General features: G+C 46.4%; 1 protein-coding gene across 1 annotated transcript in view; it reads right to left on the bottom strand.

Moving 5' to 3' along the window:
• DYNC2I1 (dynein 2 intermediate chain 1) overlaps positions 1-27,568 on the bottom strand; it is a 75,535-nt gene that overhangs the window by 45,611 nt on the left and 2,356 nt on the right. Inside the window, exons 2-10 of the mRNA XM_062192937.1 lie at positions 25,899-25,952; positions 24,744-25,197; positions 21,153-21,244; positions 17,986-18,276; positions 12,108-12,163; positions 10,795-10,849; positions 5,927-5,992; positions 1,154-1,231; positions 455-671 (exon numbers count right to left, since the gene is read on the bottom strand). Coding sequence (XP_062048921.1) covers positions 455-671; positions 1,154-1,231; positions 5,927-5,992; positions 10,795-10,849; positions 12,108-12,163; positions 17,986-18,276; positions 21,153-21,244; positions 24,744-25,197; positions 25,899-25,952 — 1,363 coding nt within the window. The remainder of the gene's footprint in view (positions 1-454; positions 672-1,153; positions 1,232-5,926; positions 5,993-10,794; positions 10,850-12,107; positions 12,164-17,985; positions 18,277-21,152; positions 21,245-24,743; positions 25,198-25,898; positions 25,953-27,568) is intronic.

Here is a 27,568-nt window from a genome sequence, read left to right as displayed (position 1 = left end):
CAACCCACTCGACCACAGGTTCTACACAGACTCACATGGCCATGGACACCATCACGCACCTGCCCTGGACTCCCGGGTACAACCCACTCGACCACAGGTTCTACACAGATTCACATGGCCATGGACACCATCACGCACCTGCCCTGGACTCCCGGGTACAATCCACTCGACCACAGGTTCTACACAGACTCACATGGCCATGGACACCATCACGCACCTGCCCTGGACTCCCGGGTACAATCCACTCAACCACAGGTTCTACACAGACTCACATGGCCATGGACACCATCACGCACCTGCCCTGGACTCCCGGGTACAATCCACTCGACCACAGGTTCTACACAGACTCACATGGCCATGGACACCATCACGCACCTGCCCTGGACTCCCGGGTACAATCCACTCGACCACAGGTTCTACACAGACTCACATGGCCATGGACACCATCACGCACCTGCCCTGGACTCCTGGGTACAATCCACTCGCCCTTGCTTCTGAGACCGTTGCAAGGACAACTCGCCAATCCTTTCATTTTCTGCATTAATGGCTTTGTGAATTTCTTGGATTTCCTTTTTGCGGGCCAGAGGAAGTTCTTCGATGTCTTCTTTTGATTCGGTCTCATTATTACTATCATCATCTCCATCACAAACCTCAAAGTCATCTTCATAGTCCTACAATAACAACATTTTTGGAACACTTTAAGTAGCACTTGTAATGAAGAAAACATTACAATTTGTAATTTGAAATAGAGTCCTTATTATAGCTAAGACAGACTTTTATAGTTCACTGATTTTAATATCATTGAATTATATAGCTGTAAAAACTGCACTTGTTTCTCTAAAAATGAACTGCACAATATACAACCATTGTGCCAAGAATCTGAAAAGTGTTTATTTGCATACAGTTACACACACACGTTTGAATGTTGTGCACATAAAAATGGACTAAATTTTAAAGTCATTTGTTTATATCATATTAGTAAGCACTGACATAAGTACAGTCAACTTTTCAAAAGTTACAGCCAGACCTAAAGCAAATCTAGTCAGATACTGGATATTAAAAATAATAATAAGAGAGGAAAAAGCTATAGTACTTCACATATGCTGACTTTTAAGAATGAATTATGTTTAAGCAGAAAAACTTTTATACATACTTCAAAGTCACCTTCAAAACTGGGTGTATACTCATCAGCTTCAGTATTTTCTAAATCAATGTCTTCTTTTTCAATTTCCTAGAGGTAAAAATAAAGCATGAAAAAAAATCAATCATAAACTTGAAATTTGTAAATAGGCTGGGAAACTATATGTTTTCTGAGATTCACTTGACTTTGAAAATTTTTAAATGTAAGTATTTATAAAACCAACAAAGCCTAACTGAATTCTTGTAAGAAATACCTTTGTTAATTTACAGATATGACCAAAATAAGAAAATGGTTAATAAACAGCCTTTTAAGAAAACTATAATTTTGAGGATCAAAAATAATGTGTTATATAAATACACCCTAAGTGTCCAGCAATCCATTTCTTACCCATGAATGCATTCCCTACTGGTGGTTTTATCTGCAGTGTTAGGAGCACATACACAGAAAAGCAAGCTCAAGAACCAGAGTCAGCCCAGTCCTGCCTGAACCGTCAGATATCCCAAATGATGGCAACGCTGACTGAGAAGTCTCACAGCACCACGGCCCCTTCCTTCCCATGGACAGGCTGCTCAGATCCTGCCAGACACTCGGGTGAGAGAGCACCGGGCTAATCACCTTCCACTCCGCCAGGGGATAAAATGGAGGCGCGATGCTGGGCCAGGCCCTGGAGGGGTGGGAAGCTGCACACGGTCTTGGTCTGCACCTTAAGGGCTAAGTGAGAGTTTGTCAGGGAAATGGAGCAGGAATGTGGGTGCAGGTTTCCAGGCTAAGAGGATGGCAGAAATGCAGCAAATATCTGGAGAATTCAGGCTTTCCCTCAAAGTTGCCCCTCCCTTTATTTACATCTGCTCTTCTACTTCCTACGTACTGATAACATACAACTACCCAAATCCCAGGAACCCTCCAGGCTCCGCCCTGCCCTTACCAACCTGACAGTCGGCTCCCACGTCTCTCCTGTCACAACTGTCACCCTCAGGTCAGCATCTGCTACCCCTCCTGTGTCCCTGGACTCACGGGGGGTTCACAAGCACCCTTCTAGGAAAGGGACCTGAACACCCCAGCCCTCCTGCAGGCCATCAGAACCCGCCACAGACCGTTCACAGAACCCGCACGTGGACCTGAACACCCCAGCCCTCCTGCAGGCCATCAGAACCCGCCACAGACCGTTCACAGAACCCGCACGTGGACCTGAACACCCCAGCCCTCCTGCAGGCCATCAGAACCCGCCACAGACCGTTCACAGAACCCGCACGTGGACCTGAACACCCCAGCCCTCCTGCAGACCATCAGAACACGCCACAGACCGTTCACAGAACCCGCACGTGGACCTGAACACCCCAGCCCTCCTGCAGGCCATCAGAACACGCCAGACTGATCATAGAACCCGCACGTGGACCTGAACACCCCAGCCCTCCTGCAGGCCATCAGAACACGCCAGACTGATCATAGAACCCGCACGTGGACCTGAACACCCCAGCCCTCCTGCAGGCCATCAGAACACGCCAGACTGATCATAGAACCCGCACGTGGACCTGAACACCCCACCCCTCCTGCAGGCCATCAGAACATGCCACAGACCGCTCACAGAACCCACCCCTCCTGCAGACCATCAGAACAAGCCAGACAGGTCACAGAACCCGCACGTGGACCTGAACACCCCAGCCCTCCAGCAGACCATCAGAACACGCCACAGACCGCTCACAGAACCCACCCCTCCTGCAGACCATCAGAACACGCCACAGACCGGTCACAGAACCCGCACGTGGACCTGAACACCCCAGCCCTCCTGCACACCATCAGAACATGCCACAGACCGCTCACAGAACCCGCACGTGGACCTGAACACCCCAGCCCTCCTGCACACCATCAGAACATGCCACAGACCGCTCACAGAACCCACCCCTCCTGCACACCATCAGAACATGCCACAGACCGCTCACAGAACCCGCACGTGGACCTGAACACCCCAGCCCTCCTGCACACCATCAGAACACGCCACAGACCACTCACAGAACCCGCACGTGGATCTGAACACCCCAGCCCTCCTGCAGGCCATCAGAACACACCACAGACCGTTCAGAACCCACACAAGGAGCTGAATACCACAAACCTCCAGCAGACCATCAGAACACGCCACAGACAGGTCACAGAACCCGCACGTGGACCTGAACACCCCAGCCCTCCTGCAGGCCATCAGAACACGCCACAGACCGCTCACAGAACCCGCACGTGGACCTGAACACCCCAGCCCTCCAGCAGAGCATCAGAACACGCCACAGACCGCTCACAGAACCCGCATGTCCACCCGCAGGAGGCAAGAACCCCACCATGGGATCATTCTGGTTCCTGAAGAAAGACGGACACGGAACACAGAGGGAAGGACTAGAAACCACAACAGGAGTGGAGTGGCCGCCACAACAATCTGTAATGAGGGTGACCTGGGCTTACGGGGAAGAAGGAAAAATGACCCTGCTCTCCCGGGTTTCCAGATTTAGAACCTGGACTATACCAGTGTCATCAACCAACACATGGACATGAGAGCGAGAGCACACTCAGAGGGGGCGGTGGGAAGAGGGAACGTCAGGGCGGCCTGAGCATAGTGAGCACGCGCAGACTTGGGCCTCAGGAAGGAGGCTGGCGCAGTGCTCGGCTGCACCATCTATCATCTAGGAGGGGAATGCTCATCTCTGCACCAAACTGATGGGCAGCAGGCAACGCCATCAATCGATTATACCACCAAGAAGCTGCGGTGTCACTCACGTCTGGATGTTCAATTCTGACCTTCCAGCATAAGCAAGTTCCTGTACGCCTACGTGTCTACGAGGATGGTCAAGGACACCTCACTATGGGAGGGTAGGAGGTGAAGTTTTACTGTGAGCAAATACTTTGCAGGAAAAACGGACCTACAGGTTTTTTTTTTTTTTTTTAAGATTTATTTATTTATTTGAAAGGCAGAGTTACATAGAGGCAGAGGCAGAGAGAGAGAGGTCTTCCATCCACTGGTTCGCTCCCCAGATGGCCACAGAGGCTGAAGCTGCACAGATCTGAAGCCAGGAGCCAGGAGCTTCCTCCAGGTCTCCCATGTGGGTGCAGGGGCCCAAGGACTTAGGCCATCTTCTACTGCTTTCCCAGGCCATAGCAGAGAGCTAGATCAGAAGTAGGGCACCTGGGACTCAAACATGTGTCCATATGGGATGCTGGCACTGCAGGCAGTGGCTTTTCCCACTACACCGCAGCGCCGGCCCCCAGCGTGCTCTCCTGAGACTTTCCGTTTCTAGCTTCATGGGCAAACAGCTTAGGAAATAAAATGAGGAAATACACAAGACTTGACTAGGATCTGTAAGAGAGGAGCAGGCGCACGGCAAACTGCTGCCCCCAAGAGTGGAGAGACAGCAGGCAAAGTGCAGGGAGTCCCTGCTGCTGGAGCCAGTGTCAGTGCAGGAAAACCTCAGCAGGTGTGGCCCAGGGCAGGCAAGACTGAGAGCTGAAAATGCCGGGGCACCAATCCCGGATGCACGGCACATGCTTGTGAACTTTATACGTGACCGCAGGAGGGAAGCCCCCTTGTGCTTCGGGGGGGAGGGGGGGGACCACTTTGGAATAGGCCAGAGCTTTCTGTGCTTCTCAAGGTCTGCCCTTGGAGAACCGACTTCGCCAGAGCCTACCTTGCTGAGGTCTCATCAGAGCCTAAGCAAACTAGGACGGGAAACAGCCACATCCAGTTCACGCTCACCATCCTGGCCCACCCAAAGGGGACAAAGAAACAAACTACTAGGAGACGCAGGCAGGTCGACAGTGCTTCCCCTCCCCCACTCCTCCCCATCCTCCTCCTGTTGCCCACGACGACATAGCCCGCTACCGAGAAAACGCTACAGGGCACGCTGAAAGGGACAACGCCCAGCTTGAAGAGACAGGCCAGCATGAGTTCCCGACATGGCAAAGATACTGCAACACCAGACCAGGGATGTATGGACAGCACACAATAACAGATCGATAGAAGAGAAACTACAGGAAATAACCTCAAAGTCAGGGATCAAAGACACTGCGGCACAAACGAGGAGTGCCTCTGACGGCTCAGGAGCAGGCCGGGAAGAACCAGCTCAGGGACAGCTGAGGAAGAAAAACCTCTGAGCGTGAGGGTGTCTCGGCCGAAACCTTCAGAATGGAAACGCAGGTGAATGAACAAAGCCTCAAAGAGAACAAAACGGACCCAAACTGTGCGATTCCGACAAGAGGGGTAACGTGTGTAACGGGAGTGTCAGAGGAACAAGAGAGAAGTCTGACACAATGACTGGAAATCTCCCCAAATTACTGTCGGACACCAAACCAAGGACCAGGAGGCTCGCAGAACACGGAGCAGTAGTCGTCAAGAGGCCACCTCGAGAATCTTTCTCTCCCCACCCCCCACATACTTTCTCTAATAAAATATATTTTTTTTAATGTGGGGTTGGCGCTGAGCTGCAGGGGTTTAAACTGCCCGACCTAATCCTCTTCCCTGCAAACATCTTTGCCAAACCTCTCCCTCAGCCTTCCACAAAGAACACTGAGGCTGCACGCAGCAGTCCGGCGACCTCTGCCCCACGACCGAGACCGCCTTCAACAGGACCAGACTTCCAAACAAGAGAAAATAGAAATTTCATGTGCAAATCTTATGCATCCTTTCTATTAACGCCCTGTTGTCTGAAGGAATAACAGTTACACCAATAACATGGCAACACGAAGGCAAGGAGACAAAGTGCATGTCCGGACAGAACTGCCACGTGTACAAGGACACGCTCCGCTTACCACAGCTTCTTCGCTTTCTCGCCTCTGAGACAGCGTCCACATCGACGAGGCTTCCTCGTGGCCATGCTTCAGGAGAGAGGAAAGCCACCATCAGCCCAGGGAGTGACACGATGGCATCCCAGCTCCTCCCATGCAGGGCCACCCTTGTGCTTCAGTGCACAGACAGCAAAGCTAAAAGTCTGGGAACCTGGTCCTAGCTTTGTGGTTTATGAACTATGTGACTAGGGAAATTAACTCTCTGAGCCACAGTCATACCTGAAAAATTAGATTATAATGGGCTTCATAGTACCAGTGAAAGGAGTGGATAAAACAATGCACGTAAAGAATGGTCCTTGTGCTTGAGATAGGAAAATCCTGATAAATGTTACCTATTGTTACTCATACAAGGAAGGTATGACACTTACCCAAACTACTCAGTATATGAAACTGGTGACAGTAAATGTATTATTCATGAAGAAAATAAAAAGAATTTACTATGTGTCCAAAGAACTTTCGTGGCACAGAGTAGGCTATCCATGTTCTGAAGAATTGAATCAACATAAATTCAGTGTTGAGACTATAAAATATATGACCAAATGTCACAAGTAGCTGGGTTCCATCACCCTTATGGGAGACCTGGATCTAGTTCCACACTCCCACCCTCAGCCAGGCCCAGTCCTGGTCATTGTGGACATTTGGGGAATGAACCAACAAATGGGCACACATTCTCTCATTCTCTCTCCAATAAATAAATTTAATTTAAAAAATATATATGAGACTAGTCATAAGCCAAAAAAAGCTAATTTTCAAAATCACTTCTGAAGTGTTTCTGGGAGCAAAACCATCACACATTTCACTTTTGTGGCCAAAAAAAAAAAAAAAGTATAAAATACATAAAATATCTCATTGGTGATTTTCCATACTGATTACATGTTGAAAGAATACTACTTTAGGTGCACTGGATTACATATGTTACTAAAATTAGTGGTTTTTTTTTTTTTTACTTCCCTAATGTGACTACTAAAAAACTTATAATTTAAAATGTGGCTCACATAATAATTCTAGTGAACAATGCTAATCTGAATTTTAGAGAAAAAAATATTGGGAGACATGAGAAAAACATAAAAACTACAGATACATTTTCATCCACAAATTCCACAATTTCAGTTCAAGAAATTCATCCACAAAAAGAATGTGAGGTGATGTTCAGTACAATGGTTAAGTCACTGTTTGGGACGCTGGAGGGCCTGCTTGGAGTTCTGGCCATTCTACTTCTGATCCAGTACCCGGCTAACTACACCCTGGGAGGTGGGAGATTACAGCTTAAGCACTTCAGTCACTACCACCTGCATGGGAGACCCAGGTCAAATGCTGGGCACCCGGCTGCTGCAGGCATTTGGAGAGTAAACCAGCAGATGGAAGATCTCTGTCTCTCTGCCTTTCGAATAAAAACAAAAGTTTTTTTTTCCCAAAGAAGAGGGGTAAATAGATTTCCACAACCAACTGGGGAAGAACAGTGGGCTGTGTGTGTAGGTGGAGTGTATGTGTGAATATGTAAACAATAAAAGAAAAATAAACGTATTGGGACGAGCATGCGCAAGCTGAGCAGCCACTTGCCGGCCTCCCATGTTGGTGCTCTGATTCTGATCCCAGCCACTCTGCTTCTGACCCAGCTTCCTGCTAACATGCCTGGGAAAGCAGTGGAAGATAGCCCAAGTGCTTGAGTCACTGCCTCCCATGGGAGACCTGGGTGCAGCTCCTGGCTCCTGGCTTTGGCCTGCCCCAGTTCTGGCTGTTATAGGCATGTGGGGAGTGAACCAGTGGATGGAAGGGGTCTTCTCTCTGTTTCTCCCTCCCTCTCAACTGCTCAACCTTTCAAATAAATAAATTTTAAATATATATACATACATGAACATCAATATGTGATTGTAAAAGATAATGAGGAGAAATATTTGTAAGGCTAACATTTTCCTATGGTAAGGGGTATAGCTTTAGCCAGATAGTAGTTGACCCAACCAGCATCCCCCAAAATTCAATGACCATAGCCACATCAAAACAATACATGCCATAAGAATTAATTTATATAAAATTATGTGTTTGCACATGTATGTGGAATAAAGTTACATAAAACTACGGCATCTAATTGTTAAATATGATGGGTTTTAGGTAACAGCAAACAAAAAGTTATTCCTCAGAAATAATTCAGAAGACAAATAATCTCGCCACGTTATCTGAAATAACCACAAAAGGAACTAAAAATATGGTTTGATACAAACTCCACAATGTAACATTTTACAGTTATTACATAATCACTAGGAAGACTATTCTTATGATAACTAGGAAGACGGTATTAAAAAGAAGCCTATGGAGAAATGCTGATATACTAAGCAAAAACAGCAGCACACATCACTATTTCCACTATGCATACATACATACAGACAAGGTAGTTTACAACATAAAAATAACTAAGCAAGGAGCCGAATTACGAGTGTATATTACTACCAGTAACAAGTGTTTAGGGAGCAAGCATGGAGCCTAGGCATTAAGACACTGCATGCCACACTGGAGCACCTGGGTTGGCTACCTAGCTGCGGTGGCCGACTTCAGCTTCCTTCTAATGTAGACACTGGGAAGCCTGGTAATACTCCAGGTAATCAAGCCCACCCTTCTGGGATACCTGCATTTAATTCCTGGTTTCTGGCTTTGGACCCAGCACGGCTCCAACCATTGTAGACATTTGGGAAGTAACCAACAGATGAGAGCTCTCTCTGTGTTTCTGTCCATTTCTGTCCCCTTTGCCTCTCAAATAAATTTTTGAAAGTTTTTTTAATTTTTTAAAATCTTAAGTACTTGATGGAATTTGCCAGAGAAGTACCAACACTGTGGCACTCCAGGGTAAGCCATGGCCTGCAGCACCAGCATCCCACATGGGAGCCTGTTCAAGTCTCGGCTGATCCACTTCCAATCCAGCTCCCTAATAATGTGGCTGGGAAAACAGCGGAAGATGATCCAAATGCTTGGGCCCCTGCACCCATGTGGAAGACCTGCAGGAAGCTCCTGGCTCCTGACTTTGGCCTGGCCCAGCCCTAGTTGTTGCAGCCATGTGGGAAGTGAACCAACAGATGGAAGATCTCTGTCTCTCTCTCTCTCCTTCTCTCTCTCTGTAACTCTGTATTTCAAATAATTAATAAATAAATAAATCTTAAAAAAAAAAAGAATTTGCCAGAGAAACCACCTGAGCCTGAGCTTCTTTGTGGGAAGATTCTTAATACTGAAGAAATTTCCTCACTTATTTTTTTTAAAAGATTTATTTTATTTATCTGAAAGACAGAGTTACAGAGAGAGGTAGAGACAGAGAAAGAGGTCTTCTAACCGCTGCTTCACCCCTCAGATGGCCGCAATGACCAGAGCTGTGCCGATCTGATGCCAGGAGCCAGGAGCCTCCTCTGGATCTCCCTCGTGGGTGCAAGGGTCCAAGCACTTGGGCCATCCGCCACTGCTATCCCAGGCCATAGCAGAGAGCTGGATCATAAGAGGAGCAGTTGGGTCTTGAACCGGCACCCATATGGGATGCTGGCACATCAGGCCAGGGCTTTAATCTGCTGTACCACAACGCCGGCCCCCAGAAATTTCCTCACTTATTATGAATCTGTTTAGACTACTTGTTTTGTTTTTTTTTTTTTTCAAAGATTTATTTTATTTATTTGAAAGACAGAGTTACAGAGAAAGGTAGAGACAGAGAGAGAGGTCTTCCATCTGCTGGTTCACTTCCCAATTGGCTGCAATGGCCGTAGCTGCGCCAATCCAAAGCCAGGAGCCAGGAGCTTCCTCCGGGTCTCCCACGTGGGTGCAGGGGCCCAAGGACTTGAACCATCTTCACTGCTTTCCCAGGCCATAGCAGAGAGCTAGATCGGAAGAGGAGCAGCCAGGACTAGAACCGGCGCCCATATGGGATGCCAGCGCTTCAGGCCAGGGTGTTAACCTGCTGTGCCACAGCGCCAGCCCCCTGCTTATTCTTGAAGTAGGTTTGGTAATTTATGTTTCCAAGAATTTGTTCCCTTCATCTAACTTCTCTAATGTGTTAGCACAAAATATTGTTCTGTCCATCATCGAAAATCTCTAATGTTGTAACTGTTTTTCCCTTCAATTCTGTCAGGTTTTACTGCTTGTACTATTCTTGGGGGCTAACTTGTTAGGGATGTATTCATTTACAACTGTCACATTTCCTGCTGAACTAATGATTTGATCATTATGAAATGTTTCTCTTTCTGTCTCAAAATCTGCTTTGACTGGTATTAGTACAGCCAATCCGACTCTCTTACAGTTGTTCAATGGTTTATCCTTGTCCATCTTTTCACATTCTCTTTTCTTTTTAAAATTTATTTATTTGAAAGGCAGAGTTATAGAGAGGCAGAGGCAGAGGCAGACAGACAGAGAGAGAGAGGTCTTCTATCTGCTGGATCACTCCCCAGTGGCCGCAATGACTGGATCTGTGCCAATCCAAAGCCAGGAGCCAGGAGCTTCCTCCTGGTCTCCCACACAGGTGCAAGGGCCCAAGCACTTGGGCCATCTTCTACTGCTATCCAGATCATAGCAGAGAGCTGGATCAGAAGAGGAGCAGCTGGGACTCAAACCGGCACTCATCTGGGACGCCGGGATGCAGGTGGTGGCTTTACCCACTAGGCCACAGCACCGGCTCCCATCTTTTCACTTTCAATCTCAGTCTTTTAGTATAAAGTGAGTCTCCAGTAAGCATTCTGGGAAGATCATTCACACCACAGGCAAACGAATCTTTCCTTGAACTCTACTTTCAAGAGGAAATACAAAATAAGATACATGACTAACCTTACTGCATAAAAAATCTAAATAACCTCAATGTAGATTCTTACCTTCCTTCTTGAATCTTTATCTTTTCCAACATTCTTGACTAAATTCTCTGCATGCCTAGAAAGTAAACATGATCAATGGTAAAATTTAATTTTAAATCATGACCTTAAAAAAGTGAAACATTTTTCTTCTTAGTGAAAGTTCTTATCAATATTTTGTTATGATTAAGAACTGCTATATGTTAGCAAAGCATGTTTTATTAGAATTATGAATGCTAAAGACTTCCCAGTACTTTCACTATTGCAACAGTAATGCAAGACAGAAGACATCTTCGGCAGAGAGAGGAAATTCTGTGTCTTAACAACCTTTTGTGTGTGTATGAATCTACATCCTTTAAGAGTTCTAGAAGTTGTCTATAATTTTATTAATCTATCCCAAATACCATTTTATGTATCCTATAAAACTTACATTTCTAAAACAAAATTTACCTTGAAATATGTTCTATTTTTCAATCATATTTCACTTTAGTTGGGACCTAAAGTAAGGTTTTCAAAATTTCAAATTGATTCCCAACTTTTAGAACTTACCAGACACATCAATTCAATATAACATGGGCCTTAATAGATATACAGATCTGAGCGAAAGCCTCCTTTACATCCTAACAGATTTATAATATAAACTCTAGAAGTTCACCCCAGGTTTAAGTGATATTTTTGCTCAAATGTGTAAAAATTTGGGTAAGATAGCAAACCTGAGTTTTCCTAATCTATGAAAATAATTACAAAATGCAGTTTTGTCTTAAAAAACTAAATCTAGGGCTTATATTCAAAATGAGAATTTACACATAAACTCCAACCTGCAATCTTCACTGGGTATTATCACCAAAATTTTACTGAAAGGCCACCCAATGTCAGACCCCAAACTCGAGGCTAGGCTGGTCCCAGCGACTGCTCTCACAGTGACTGCCGCAGCCCAGGGCTGAAGTTTCCGAACCTGGTGCTCATGATTTGTGAATACTGAGTTGGGGCAGCTGCTGGAATATGGCATCAGTGAACGGGACCCAGAATGGTCTTCTTGTGTCTCTAAAAGGAGTAATCCATCTACCTGACGACACTTTCCCTCTAGACAGAGGAAAGACCACCTCTCACGCAGTGAGAAACTCCCAGATGTCTTACTTCCCATAGTAAGTTCTCATTCTCTAATTTAATATGAACAAAAAGACGTGGAGGGGTTAAATCTAGAGAAAATTAAGTACTTCTATAACTTATTCCCATTTACTAGTTATAATTAGGCAAAAAAAGGAAAATTCATTTTTAAAGCATTCTATGAGATCTATGCTGTACATAATAATCGAGAAATGACATAGATTCCTTACTGGCTGCCAGTTCCATCTCTTTTTGAATTTGTTCCTCGATTTCTGTGTTCACCATTCTATCAAAGAGAAAAAATTACATAACCTAATTAAGTAATAAATCATAATGAATTAAGGATAATCAGTAAACTCTATAAAACAAGTATGGATATAAAATTCAGCAATAGCATCTACAAACATTTTTAAAAATAACTATTTTACTAGCTTTTTTTTTTTTTTTTTTTTTTTGACAGGCAGAGTGGACAGTGAGAGAGAGACAGAGAGAAAGGTCTTCCTTTTTGCCGTTGGTTCACCCTCCAATGGCCGCCGCGGTAGCGCGCTGCGGCCGGCGCACCGCGCTGATCCGATGGCAGGAGCCAGGTGCTTCTCCTGGTCTCCCATGGGGTGCAGGGCCCAAGCACTTGGGCCATCCTCCACTGCACTCCCTGGCCACAGCAGAGAGCTGGCCTGGAAGAGGGGCAACCGGGACAGGATCGGTGCCCCGACCGGGACTAGAACCCGGTGTGCCGGCGCCGCTAGGTGGAGGATTAGCCTAGTGAGCCACGGCGCCGGCTTACTAGCTATTCTTTAAAAAAATTGTTTTTAAAGATTTATCTATTTATTTGAAAGGCAGAGCTACAGAGGCAGAAGCACAGAGAGAGAGAGGCCTTCCATCCGTTGGTTCACTCCCCAATTGGCTGTAACAGCCAGAGCAGAGCTGATCCGATGCCAGGAGCCAGGAACTTTCTCCAGGTCTCCCACAAGGGTGTACGTGCCCAAGGACTTGGGCCATCTTCCACGGCTTTTCCAGACCATAGCAGAGAGCTGGATCAGAAGTGGAGCAGCCAGGATTAGAACTAGAGCCCATATGGGATGCCAGCACTGCAGACAGCAGCTTTACCCACTATGCCACAGCGTTAGCCTCAGCTATTTTTAATAAATTAGACAATGTGAGGAAAATAAATAAAAGTATATTAAAATGGTGATTATATATTGCCCCAGTCATATAATAATATATAATAATGGATGAACTAGTCACCCATTTCACATAACCAACACATAATTTATGGATAAATATGACTGGTTCCTTAAATTGCTTAAAAGTGCAGTTTCAAGCATTTAGAATATCGTTTTTTCACAGTTGTATGTAACTACAGGGAAAAAAAAAACTTTAAACAAACTTCTCTGGAATTAACTGAACTTTTAAAAATAAAATTTGGGGGCCAGTGCTGTGATATAGTGAGCTAATCCTTCGCCCTGCAGCACCAGCATCACATATTGGTGCTGGTTTGTGTCCAGGCTGTTCCTTTTCCAACCCAGCTCTCTGCTAATGGCCTGGGGTAGCAGCAGAAGATGGCCCAAGTGCTTGGGCCCCAGCACCCATGTAGGAGACCCAGATGAAGCTCCTGACTCCTGGATTTGGCCTGGCCCAGCCCTGGCCGTTCTGGCTATTTGGGAAGTGAACCAGTGGATGGAAGATCTCTCTCTCTCTCTCTCTCTCTCTCCTTCTCTCTCTGCATCTCTGCCTTTGAAATAAATATATCTTTAAAAAAAATCTAAGAAAATAATGAGATGTATTAAAATTTTCAACCTATTCATGACAGAATTTATAATACCAAAAAATGCTAACAACCTGAATGTTCAATATTGTTATTAGCTAAATAAATGAAGTTATGGCCACAGGACAGAATACTAGATGGCTATTAAAAATCCTAGTATTAAAAAGGATTCCCCAGAACAAAGAGAAGAGAATACCACGATTCCAACGTTGCTTTTCACAAAGTTCATTTACGTGTGGAGAAAAAGCAGTGCAAGGATATATATATATATATATATATATATATACACACAAAATACCAAAATGGATTATCTGACTCCAGGGTCATGCACAACTTGTAATTTTTAATACTTCCCTGTACTTAAAAATATTTCTAAAATCATTAAGACAATAAATATAATTACATGTTGAACAAAAGAGATTAGAAGGGAAAAGGAATGAAATCCTAAGTGCTAGGTGGGAAAAAACTACAATTTAATGGTTAACTAGACATAAATGAGGAAAAAGAAAAAAGTAACCAAGTTAATTGTAAGAATCAAAGCTGGGTAATGAACAAACAGCAGACAGCACTGGAGGAGCCCTGGTGTGATGCTGGCCCGATGGGCTGCACATGGGCAGGCGACATGGGAGACGGCCAGGGATTACCCAGGGCTTAAGCCCGTTACCTCAGTACCTACAATGCTCACGGAGAGGGGTAACACCACTAAACCCTCACGGCCTGCACAGGGCAAAATCTAGAATAAATACTTAGAGGTTTTGTCTTTTTTTCTATGACCTGTTTTATTTATTTGAGAGGCAGAGTTAGAGAGAGAGGGAGAGACAGAGAGATGTCCTCCATCCCCTGGTTCACTCTCCAAATGGTCGCAATGGCCAGGGATGGGCCAAGCTGAAGCCAGGAGCCAGGAGCTTCTTCCGAGTCTCCCACGTAGGCACAGGGGCTTAGGCACTTGGGTCATCCTCCACTGCTTTCCAAGGCACATTAGCAGGAAGCTAGATCAGCAGTGGGGCAGCCAGCACTCCAACTGGCACCTATGTGGGATGCCGGCACTGCAGGCGGTGGTTCAAGTCCCGGCTGCTCCACTTCCCTTCTAGCTCCCTGCTAATGCCTGAGAAAAGCAGCAGACGATGGCCCATGGTGCTGTGGTACAGTGGGATAACAGTCCTGGCCTACAGTGCCGGCATTCCATATGGGCGCCAGTTTGAGACCCAGCTGCTCCACCTTCCGGTCCAGCTCTCTGCTATGGCCTGGGAGGGCAGTGGAAGATGGCACAAGTCCTTGGGCCCCTGCACCCATGTGGGAGACCTGGAGGAGGCTCCTGGCTTCGGATCGACGCAGCTCCAGCCATTGCGGCCATGTGGGGAGTGAACCATCGGATGGAGAACCCCTCTCTCCCTCTGCCTCTCTCTCTGTGTAACTCTGACTTTCAAGTAAATAAATAAATCTTTAAAAAATAAAAAATAAGATAGTCCAAGTACTTGGGCTACTGCACCCATCTGGGAAGACCCAGAAGCTGCTCCTGGTTTCCAGCTTCAGTCTGGTCAAGCCGTAGCATTTGTGGCCATTTGGGGAGTGAACCAGCAGATGGAAGATCGATATCTCTCGCTCTCTCTCTCTCTCTCTCTCTCTGTCTCTGTTTCTCCCTCTCTTTCTCTGTAACTCTTTCAAATAATGAAAATAAATCTTAAAAAAAAAAAAAGATATCCAGAAAGATGTTTCAGAGACAAGGACTAGACAAATGCAATCGAAGCATATCATTTCTAGCAACTGAGCCTGACCTATGGAATGGACAACAGCAAGTTCTATATAATGTTAGTGGCAGAATCCAAGTGGAGAGTATAAGGGTGTCTATTGTAAAATTCTGTCAACTTCATGCTCAACATGTTCATAATAAAATGTCAGAGGAAAAAGCAATGAAAAAGTTGTGATCTCGAGAAGAGGTTTTACAAAGTAAAAAATGCATACCTGTCCCTGGGGATCCGTTGTCAACTAGTGTCTCACTCAGCTTTCTAACCAGTGCACGGCCAGCAATGCACACATTCCAAGTGACTGACTAGAGAGGAAGGCCTTAAACAGCCTACACACAGATGGAAAACTTGAGACAGTGTTGTAACTGCTAAGAAACACGACCGCCACTTAGCTCCAAAAGGAAGGCAGGGGGCTGTAGGCGACGGTGGGTTTCAACACGGCTCTAGGAAAGGCACCAGGGTGAAGCCAATGGAGGAGAAAGGACTCCATTGTCACAGGACAGTGAAAAGAGCAAACTGGTGACATGAGACCAGGCAGCAAGCTATTCCTTTTTCATAAATTTACTTCAAAGGCAGAGAGAAAGCGAGTGAGAGATCCCATCCTCTGTTCACCCCCCAAATGCTCACAACAGCCAGGGCTGGGCCAGGACAAAGCCAGGAGCCTGGAGCTCCGTGTGTGGCAGAAATTCAAACACTTGAGCCATCTGGTACCTCCCAAGTGAATTAGCAGGAAGCTGGCTAGGAAGGGGAGGAGCCAAAACTCCAACAAACACTCTGACAAGAAGTGGCTTACCCTCCGTCCCACAAAACCTGCCCCAGTAACCTACTCTTAACTCAACTGCTTCTCGGCTTAAATGGTCCTGGTTCAATCCAAGTCTTTTGGTTCCTACAACAAACACATGTGCATCCAGTAGGCATCAGCTACGTATACTTGCATCAGCAGGCCAAGTCCTGGGCTTTGGCTAAAACCCCGTCTTGCCTCAGTCATCTCCTGACCCCTCCCAAGAAAAGTTTGCTTCCATTTTAAAGAAAATCCCACTAAAAAATAATAGAATAAAATCATACTAGCTACAGATTCTGTAAAGAGCAGCAAAAAGGACACATCAGAACAAGACACTAAAATGAGTCCAAGAAAATATTAAGCATATACAGTAATTAAATTAATACCTATGGAGGGAAGATTAGATCCTTTACAGCCAATGTTTTATATGTTTGTTCTGTTTGGTTTGGTTGGCTGTACATTCATACTACCAACTCTGGCTGAACACTGATGACTTTGCTGCTCACTTGGTTTCCACTGTAAAATATCAGGGCCAGGCATTTTGCCTTTCCATTAAGACACTGGTTGAGACATGTCTGTCCTACCTCAGAGGACCCGGGTTGAGTATCTGGCTCCAGCTCCTGACTTCAATTTCCAGCTGATGCAGTGATGGCTCAAGTGTCTGAGCTCCTGCCACCCACGTGGGAAACTCAGACTGAGTTCCCAGTTCCTGGCCCAGCCCTGCTCACTGCAGGCACCTGAGAAATGAGCTGGTCAGTTCTTCCCTTCCCTGTGTGTATATATGACTGTGTGTGTGTGTGTCTATCTCTAAAATAAATAAATTTTTAAATAACATCAGCTACCTTTATAATGCTAAATCTCAAAATTTTATAACAGGTTCTCAAATATATGTTAAAAGTACATTCCTAGGGGCTGGCGCTGTGCTGTAGCAGCTAAAGCCGGCGCCTGCAGTGCCGGCATCTGATATGGGCGCCAGTTCGAGACCCAGCTGCTCCACTTCCCATCCAGCTCTCTGCTGTGGCCTGAGTAAGCAGTAGAAGATGGCCCAAGTCCTTGGGCCCCTACAACCCACGTGGGAGACCTGGAAGAAACTCCTGTCTCCTGGCTTTGGATCGGCGCAGCTCTGGCCATTGCGGCAAATTGAGGAGTGAACCAGCGGATGGAAGATCTCTCTCTGTCTAACTCTGACTTTCAAATAAAATAAATAAACCTTTAAAAAAAAAAAAAAAGTACACTCATTGGGGCAGCGCTGTGGTATAGTGGGCAAAGCCGCCGCTCACAGTGCCAGCATTCCACCTGGCCACTGGTTCGAGTCCTGGCTGTTCCACTTCCGATCCAGCTCTCTACTGTGGCCTGGGAAGGCCATGAAGGATGGCCCAAATCCTTGGGCCCCTGCACCCACGTGGGAAACCCAGAGGAAGCTCCTGGCTCCTAGCTTCAGATTGGTGCAGCTCCGGTCATTGCAGCCATCTGGGGAGTGAACCAGCGGATGGAAGGCCTCTCTCCCTCTCTCCCTCTCTCTCTCTCTCTCTCTCTCTCTGCCTCTCCTTCTCTCTCTGTGTAACTCTTTCAAATAAATAAATCTTAAAAAAAAAAAAAAGTACATTCATCATAAAATCCAAAGATTTGCCTTCGTTTCTTATAACTTCAGTAATCTCCATACATACACTAACCAGAGACTTGAAGTACGTTTTTCCCAAGGTGACAGGCATCAGATAACAAATGGTAACATCATCAGGCACATGCAGCCAAGACTCCTCCCCAAGGATGCTGATGTGAGCATGACCAGGAAGCAAGGAAGCATCACAAACTCGTACCTTGGATTCTCTTTTCTTGTGCTCCTCTTTCAACGATCTTTCTTTTTTATCCACGTTACTTCGGTGCCTCGCATCATCAAAATGAGAGCTTTCTTTATGTCGTCTTTCTTTATGTCTTTCTTCGCCTTCTTTCTCAAAGAACGAATTACTTTTTTCCTTTGAATGTTTCTCTCTTTTCTCCCGGTGTTTCTTTTCTCGATCTGGTTCTCTTGACTTCTTGTGTCTTCTCTCACCTTCTTCTTTATAAAGCCAATACTTAAGAGGATTGTCTTTACTGTCACCATACTGCAACTTTGAAATGCAAAATATTGAAAAACGAATGAACATGTGAAACAAGAGTAGTCTATCTTTTGTACACAGTATGACAAATGCAGAGAAAAGTACACAACTAACACTGCCCTCTTTCTCTCTCCCGAGGTTAGGGGTTGTCCTAACAACTTGATCTGCTGTCCTTCTGGAAAGAAAAGGCCCTGTTCACATCACTGTTCCACTGTTGATGCCTTCGATGACTCAAGCCTACACAATATCAGAAAGACACCACGGCCCACTGACCTCACTGAGGTATAGAAAACAATGCTCAAGTTCCTTGGCGAGGCAGATACGGCATTCAGAGTCCAGCCTCTTCCGTCTTCTACAAGTCTCATCTTGCCACCCACATCCTGAGCTCCACTGGCCCTGAAGATCTTTCCTATGGAATCTCTGTGACCTCTCTAGACGGTCTCTTCACTGACCACCCACAGAACAATGCTGCTACCTCTCTCAGAAAGATGTACCACATCACTCTGTATCAGTCCTACCCAGAGAGAGATTTCTGAAAACAGGGACCACCATTCAGTCATTTCTGTATCGCCCAAGATCAGAGTGGACGCTCAGTAAACAACTGGTGCTGTTCCTCATGAGCTGTGTGACAAGTTATCATGACAGAATATGCCTGGCTCAGATGCCAACGTGCTCACAGACCCCAAAGTGTGCCTGACTGTATCCTTTCACAGAGGGGCTTCTCAACCTCAGCCAGGGGTAGCAGACTCCTAGTCCACAGCTTTCTCCTCATCGCTGCACTCTGTGGCCCCTTCACTCCTCCCACAGACCCTGATTCTCACCTGCGCCAGGATAACCTCCCTGAAGAAAAACACACTGAACATCTCCCTGACCAAACTGCTCCGGTGTAAAGTGAGATTACGTCCTGTGTCGCTCGCCAAAATAAACTCTAAAATAATAAAAGATTTCAGTTGGAGCCGATGCCATGGCACACTAGGTTAATCCTCCGCCTGCAGCGCTGGCATCCCATATGGGCGCCGGTTCTAGTCTCAGCTGCCCCTCTTCCAATCCAGCTCTCTGCTATGGCCTGGGAAAGCAGTAGAAGATGGCCCGAGTGCTTGGGCCCCTGCACCCACGTGGGAGACCAGGAAGAAGCTCCTGGCTCCTGGCTTCGGATTGGCACAGCGCGCCAGCCGTAGTGGCCATTTGGTGGGGGTGAACCCACGGAAGGAAGACCTTTCTCTCTGTCTCTCTCACTGTCTGTAACTCTACCTGTCAAATAAATAAATAAGATCTTAAAAAAAATAAAAATAAAAAGATTTCAGTCTTAAAACAAATGTTAAAGACCCAAATCAAACTTCAGATGACCACACAGATAACCATTGTGGGGGTCGGCACTGTGGGACAGCAGGCCAAGCTGCCCCCAGGACACCTGCATCCATGTCGGAGGACCTGGCGCAAGTCCTGACTACACTGCTGCTAACCCAGCTTCCTGTTAATGGCCTGAAAGGTGGCAGTTACAGCCCAAGTCCTGGGTCCCTGCCACCTCCCTGGAAGATGAAGATGGAGTTCCTGGCTCCTGGCTTTGGCCTTTTACAGCCTGATTACTGTTAAGGTTGTGTGTGTGTTTTGGGGGGTGGGGGGTGTGGAATGGTTAATCAACAGATCAGCAGATGGAAGGTCCCTCCTTCTGTGTGTGTGTGTGTGTGTGTGTGAGACTCTGCCTTTCAAATAACTTTCAAATAAATAAAGCTTAAAAAAACAAAACAGATGTTTCCCTATGGGGAAAGGGATCCTCAAAAGTTCCACAACAACAAGTTGACTAAAGGTCACATAAACCAAATTCAAAGCAAAACAAAACAATGCTATAAAAGACTAGCTGTGGGGCCGGCACTGTGGCACAGCGGGTTAAAGTCCTGGCCTGAAGCGCCAGCATCCCATATGGGCGCCAGTTCTAGTCCCGGCTACTCTTCTCCTGTCCAGCTGTCTGCTATGGCCTGAGAAAGCAGCAGAAGATGGCCCAAGTCCTTGGGCCCCTGCACCTACATGGCAGACCCAGAAGAAGTTCCCGGCTCCTGGCTTCGGATCAGCACAGCTCCGGCTGTTGCAGCCATCTGGGGAGTGAACCAGCGAATGGAAGACCTCTCTCTCTCTCTGTCTCTCTCTCTCTCTCTACCTCTTTCTGTAACTCTGTCTTTCAAATAAATAAAATAAATCTTTAAAAAAAAATTAGCTGTGAGTTAACCTTTAAAGGAGTCTTACAGATCAGTAAGACACGAAATGGACACAATAAGTAACTAACAGAAAGGCAGTACATCCTTTTAAGAAAACGTGCAGAAATGCCGTTGTCTTCTCAAATTAGCAAAGATTGAAAATGAAAATAATGCCCAGTAGCTACTCAGGACATGGGGAACTATACTCTGATGAGGGGTTTTCCAAAAGTTTGTGGGGAAAAAAAATAGGCACAGACTTGAAAAATTGTTTACGCCAAAATAAACATCTCTTAAAATTCAATCTTTCCACAAACTTTTTGAAAGCCCCCTCATACACATACATACCTACAAACATGTGGGTATGGGTGTGTGTGCATACATGTTTGTACATACAAACAAAAACCTGGTAAGATACATACATGATCGATACAAACATTGTCAATAATTAATTACCCGAGTGGAGATCAGACAGCCTTTGTTTACTTGCTATTTATTTGTGTCTTCTAAATTTTCTAAAATAATGACGCACTACCCTGGAACCCAGAAAGACTGGTAATGCATAGAGCTTGAAACGTTTCGAGGCCTGGAAGCCTCAGTTATGAAATTTTCCAGAAATGCTTCCGGCACAGTCCCTCCCCGGCCCTCAGCCGCCCTCCCCTGCAGCACTGAACGCCCCGTGCTGGCCTGGTTTGGTACCTTTCTCTCTCGGTATCTTCTCTCTCTCTCATCTTCTCCTCTCTCACAGTCTTCATCTCTCCGTTCTTTCTCTTCAACTCTTACTTTACTTACTACAAAAATAAAACATTTTTAACACTCCTAAATGTTAGCCATAAAGCAGATATTCTAACATCCTGATGTAGACTTTACTGCACATACTACATGTATTAACATGTATTTTTAAATATTCTTGAATAAAACACACTCTCCAAATTCGAGTGGAAGTTCTAGCATCTAAACCTACAATGGAACAAAGAGGGAGATCAAAATGGCAATCCAAGGCTCAGATAGAATTCTTCCCCTCTCGCAGTTTGCTAGTTGGCAACCAGGCAAATGTCTCACTTCCATGAGACATTCAAGAGGAGCCCCAGCCCAAACACACACTGACCTCATGATTTCCATGTATTAGTAAAAGGGGAAAGCAGAGCCCAGTCTGAGGAGAGACTTTGACCCAGATGGCCAAACATGCTAGCCAGCCTTGAAGCTCCAAGGATATATCTGCCCTCATGGAGGTGCTGAGGACATAGCCCGGCCCCCACAGCCTGATGGCTCCCCCACTGCCAGGAAGACAAAAGAGGCAAGAGGTCCCCGAACTAAAAGGAAGTGAGGCAGGCGTAGCCCACACACACTAGCATGAAGGATCAGTGGGGGGCAGGGAGTGCTGAGCCAACGCCCAGCACAACTTGGCAGTGAGGCCCAGGGAAGGAAGGGGTGGGCCAAACAGTCATACAGTTACTGACGTCGCCCAAAGCACCATTGAGCAAGCAAACCTGGATCTTCTCTTCTGAAACTGCACAGATAAAAAAGGCATCTGCCTTCCAGCTATGAAAATTGACTTGAAAAGATAAAGGCAGGGAGCTGGCATTGTGGCGCAGCAGGTTAAACCACCAACTGTGATGCTGGCATCCCAAATGAGCACCAGTTTGAGTCCTGGCTGGTCCACCATAGATCCAGCTCCCTGCTAATGTACGTGGGACAACAGCGGAAGATGGCACAAGTGCCTGATCCCTGCTACCCACGTGGGAGACCAGGATGGAGTTCCTGGCTCCTGGCTCTGGCCTGGTCCAGTGCTGGTCATTGTATCCTTTTGGGGACAGAACCAGCAGATGGAAGAGTATGTGCTCCCTCTCTCCCTCTCTCTCTCCCTCTCTCCTTTTCTCTCTGTAACTGTCTTTCAAATTAAAAAAAATCTTATAAAGCAAATAAGTGTGGGGCTAGCACTTGGCATAGCAGGTGGCGCAGCCGTCTGCAGTGCCAGCATCTCATGTGGGCACCAGTTCAAGTCCCGGCTGCTCCACTTCCAATCCAGCTCTCTGCTATGGCCTGGGAAAGTTGTGGAAAGTGGCCCAAGTCCTTGGGCCTCTGCACTCACATGGGAGACCCGGAGGAAGCTCCTGGCTCCTGGCTTCACATCGGCACAGCTCTGGCCATTGCGGCCAACTCAGAGTGAGAGTAACCAGCGAATGGAAGACCTCTCTCTCTCTTACTCTCTTTGCCTCTCTGTCTCTCTGTGTAACTTTGACTTTCAAATAAATAAATAAATCTTAAAAAAAAAAAAAAAAAGTAAAAACAAAGGCAGGAGCTGGTGTTGTGATGTAAGAGATTAAGCCACAGCCTGCATCACCAGCATCTCACGTGAGTACCGGTTAGACTCCAGGATGCTCCACTTCAGATCCAGCTCCCTGTTAATGTACCTGGGAGTGGAAGTACTGGGCCCCTGCCATCCACATAGTATACTCAGATGGAATGCCAGCTTCCTGGCTTCAGCCGGGCCCACTGCAGGCCACTGTCTTCACTTGGGGAGTGAACTAGCAGATGGGAAAGTCCCTGTGTGTGCGTGCACGTGCGTGTGTCTCCCACTAACTGTTTTTCAAATAAATAAAATAAATCCTTTCAAAAAGGGGCAAAATTAAACTTTCAGAGATGACTAAGACAAATATCTTGAGGAGCACTAACCACCGTGCTAGGAGCCCGGGACACAGGCAGGAGAGGGCCAGGGTCTAGTTTATTTGGAAGGTAGAACCACACATTCTCCAAGACTGGAGAGAAGCATGCGTCAGGGCAATTCCCAGGTTTTCTGACTACAGAACAGAAGGACGCAACCGCCATCACCAGAAATGAGAGGGCGGTGGTGGGGCTGCGTCTGGCACAGTGATCAGAAGTCCAGCTGGGGACACTAACTCACAGAGCCTACCCAACAGCAGTGCAGCAGGTAAAAGCACGGGGTTCAGGGATGAGGCCCACTGGGGCAATTTGGAAATCTGGACTAGATAGAGGGTATTTAAATCCTCAAGACTGGATCCAGCCAGTGGGGGGGACAGCCAGCTGTGAAGTGCTCCAAGGACCACGGCCCAGAGCAAGGTCACATGTCACAGACGGGGAGAAGCAGGAGGAGAAAGAAATGCAAGAAGCCTATCTGTGATGACAGGAGCAACTTCACAAAGCCCGAGTGTGCAATCTGCCTTCCTAACACAGCTCATTTAAATACGGTACTGGAAAAGCAAGGGCAAGCAGCAACAACAAAGAGCGACCTGAGAACAAAATATGTTATTAGAAATAAGGACCAAGAACATCAAAATAATAACTTTAAGAGGAATTAATTAATAATTTCATAGCTAGTTCCTTTACCCTTTATGCTGATTCTAAGAGTTACCACTGCTAACTATAAGTTATATATATAACTATATAAGTTACATTCTGCTAATCTATTTTTTCACGTAAGTTGCCTTTTTTTTATAAGAAGAGTACACTGTCTGTACAACTAATAAATCATCAAGAAACTTCCATTTGGGGTGGGGAGAAGCCCATTACCTTTACCTCAGAATTTACATAAATAATATCTAAACATTGCTTAAAAGAAAACTGACATTTGTTAGGAATATTTCCTACCAAAGAACATGATTTTGGCTTATTTACAATAAGAATTAAGATGTATTAATATAAACCTAAAATATTTTCCAACAGTAAAACTCTAGCAAATGAGGAAATGATTACTCCCCTTACTGATTAAGTTTTAAAAAGATCAAAAAGAAAAGAACAGTAAACAGTACACACCTCCACACGCATAGACACACAGAAGAGGGGCCTGTATCTTCAAATGCAATGCTAAACCACTCACGAAAACTATCAGGGAAAACAGAATGACTGGTGCAGCGGGTTAAACCACCATCTGCAGCACCAGCACCCCGTATGGGCACCAGTTCGAGTCCTGGCTGCTCCACTTCCAATCCAGCTCCCTGCTAATGCACCTGGGAAAGCAGCAGAGGACCTCCCCAGTGCTTGGACCCCTGCCACCCATGCGGGAGATCGGGATGAGCTCCCGGCTGTCGGCTTCCACCTGGCCCAGCCCCGTCCTCTGCGGCCATTTGGGGAGTGAACCAGCAGATGGAAGATTGATCTCTTTCTTTCTTCCCCCTCTTATCCCTCCATCCCTGTAGCTCTGCTTTTCAAATAAACAAATTAATCCTTAAAAACTAAAAAGAAACACTGCTAACAAAAGGTTTTAACAAACGGGCACGCGGCACCTCCGCAGGACCCGGAACACACTCGCCCGAGACGAGGGGGACGCACCTGAGCGGACCTTCCTCTCCGCTCTCTCCAGAAGCTGTCGCTCGCGGGCCTCGCGGGCCTCGCGGCCCAGGAGGTTGTGGTGGGCAACGGTCTGCCTGAGCTCTTCCTTCCTCGCCCTCCTGTCCTTATCCTTGTCCTTGTCCTTCTCTCTGTCCTTGCCCCTGCTGTGAGCCTTCTCTGCCTCCTGCTCGCGGTACTTCTCTCTCGACTTCTCCTTGTCCCGGTCTCTGGCGTCCTTCTTCCTCTCCCTTTGTTTCTCTCTGTCCCTCTCCCCGCGAGGATTCTCCTTGGAGGCCTGGGCATCTCTCTCGGTCAGCCTTTCTCTGTGCTTCGCCTCCCGGTCCGGATCCCTGTACTTGTGCTCTTTGTGCTCGGGAAGGTCCGTCTCAGACTCTCGGTGCAGCTTCTTCTCTTTGTGTTTCCTTTCTTCCTTGGAACTACCTGATTGCACAGCCTAAGACAACAGGAAAAACAAAAAGGATCCTCTTAGACCAGAAAGGCACACTTCCCTTACCTTTTTGACACCTGAATATGAGCATCATCATACTCATCGTAGGGACCTTAAACACACGCTGGATTCAACAGCTGTCCAATCCTAGAGGACGGGTAGGGGCCCGGATGAGTGTTCCTAGAATACCAAAGTGACTCACGTGAGAACCAGCATTTCTCCAGCTGCCTGCTGGGTGGTGGGGACGTGCACATTTATTGGCAAATCAAATCTAAACCACGTAGATTAGAAAGGAAAAGATGCGAGAGTGTTTTTAAGCTTGCTGAGATGGCAACTACCTGGGTTCTATATTCAGAACAAAGACCCTCATTATAAAACTCTCAGGAGCAGAGGACATGACCTCAGTCCCCAAGCCTCTCTTCTACCTCCTTGCCACTGCCCCCATGAATGAGGAAACACACACAAACACCTGGAGTAGCACAGGGCCCAGGGACCCAGTGGGGCTGTCAGGTGGCCGAACAAACAGAACACATCCTGCCCTGCCCCTGGCCCTATCCCACCCCAGTTCCTGAGGTACTGACCACAGGGCACCATCTTTGAGTCAAAGGCATATCTGAAATCAGTCACAGGGAACCCAAGTTGTGAATGTCCGAGGAAATCACACAGGCTCCAAACGCATCTCAACTTAAAGCTTTAGAAGGCATTACCCAAAGTTGTCTTCTGAGATCATCCGCTTTCCAAGTATCATCTTTGGTTCTTCTCTAGAAGGAAAAGCATAAAGTAAGAATTTCTGAAGTTTAAAATAACTGATTCTGTTGCTCTAGTTAGCTGCTTTTCCACTACCCTCTTTAAACCAATGGTAACTACTTCTTGGTAGGTTAGAAAATATCTGTCTACCTACTGGAATAAAATGCTATGTCGAAGCACGTGGACGCCTAAGAGTCCGACAGCACTGAGTCTGTTTTGTAGGTGAAATGCTGACCAATCCACTCCAGAGTTGGCTGACAGAAAAGTGGGGAGAATGTCAAAGATGAAGAAAGCTGCGCATTAAAGTGGTAAACACAGATTTTATTCAGTAACCAGTGCAGTGGGGGAAAGAGCTAAGCTCCACTCCAAACGGCACAGAGGTGTCTGGACATTTTAAAGAGAATGGAGGGAGGCAGCCAGGGGAAAACTCAACCCAAAGACGATAAAGGCTGATCAGTGTCAATGGGATTGCACGAGCTCTGTCTTCCAGCTGACAATTCCTGGAATTAGGAGTCTGTCCTCCGTGGACCACGGGAGACAGAGGCCCACTGTGCCTGGTGAGCCTATCTCTGAACAAGGGCCCTCAGGTCCTGGAGAAACACACGCCTGAGCTGCAGGAGACACACAGACATCTCAGTCAAGAGAAGGGTTCACAATTTCAGCCTTTTTAGCTAACACCCTCAGAAAGCCAAGTCGGAGGCCTATCCTCGGGTGTTGGCTAGGACAAACAGTAAATTATTTTGGCAGCCCTGAGTTTCTCCAAACAAGGAGTTCAAAGAGGGGCTGGGGTGCCCCAGAGGCTCAGCCCGAGGCTGCTGGAAGGCGTGCTGGAGTTTGGTCAAGCCTCATGCTGCAGGGGTCAGAATGTATGTTCATGCTGAGAGTCCGAACAAGTGGATTAGCGCACATCAACTCTTGGTGAGGCCACCCGGCCTCTATAAAAATAGAACGAAATAGCACTGTACCACACCAAGTCAATATTGCTAGTTCATATTCATATCAAATTTTTTTTTTTTTGACAGGCAGAGTGGACAGTGAGAGAGAGAGACAGAGAGAAAGTCATATCAAATTTAAAGCTTAAGGAATTTTTCAAACCTAAAGATAACCTTAATACACATATATAAGATTTTCCATTTTTCTACCTATGAATAATAAACATCTCAATAATAGCAAACTCACATGCTACCAATGGTTTAGTATCTAACAAAAAAAAATGCAGGGCCGGTGCTGTGGCCTAGTGGGTAAAGTCGCTGCCTGCAGTGCCGGAATCCCATGGGGCGCTGGTTTGAGTCCCAGCTGCTCCACTTTCAAGCTAACTCTCTGCTATGGCTGGGAAAGCAGTAGAAGATGGCCCAAGTCCTTGGGCCCCTACACTCGTGTGGGAGACCCAGAGGAAAGTCCAGGCTCCTGGCTTCAGACAGGCCCAACTCCAGCCGATGCGACTATTTGGGGAGTGAACCAGTGGATGGAGAATCTCCATCTCTCTCTCTCTCTCTCTCTCTGTGTAACTCTGCCTTTCAAATAAATAAGTAAATTTGTTTTAAAAACGTAAAAAAGTAGGCATCTCTAAAGCTTTTCACTGAGCATAAAAATTTAAAGATCTATGGGGCTGGTGCTGTGGCATAGCAGG

The sequence above is a fragment of the Lepus europaeus genome, chromosome 5 (genome assembly GCF_033115175.1).
Source record: "Lepus europaeus isolate LE1 chromosome 5, mLepTim1.pri, whole genome shotgun sequence".
In the NCBI taxonomy this organism is placed as follows: Eukaryota; Metazoa; Chordata; class Mammalia; order Lagomorpha; family Leporidae; genus Lepus; species Lepus europaeus.
Note: the sequence above shows the minus strand (reverse complement) of the source record. Positions and strands in the feature narration are given on the sequence as shown.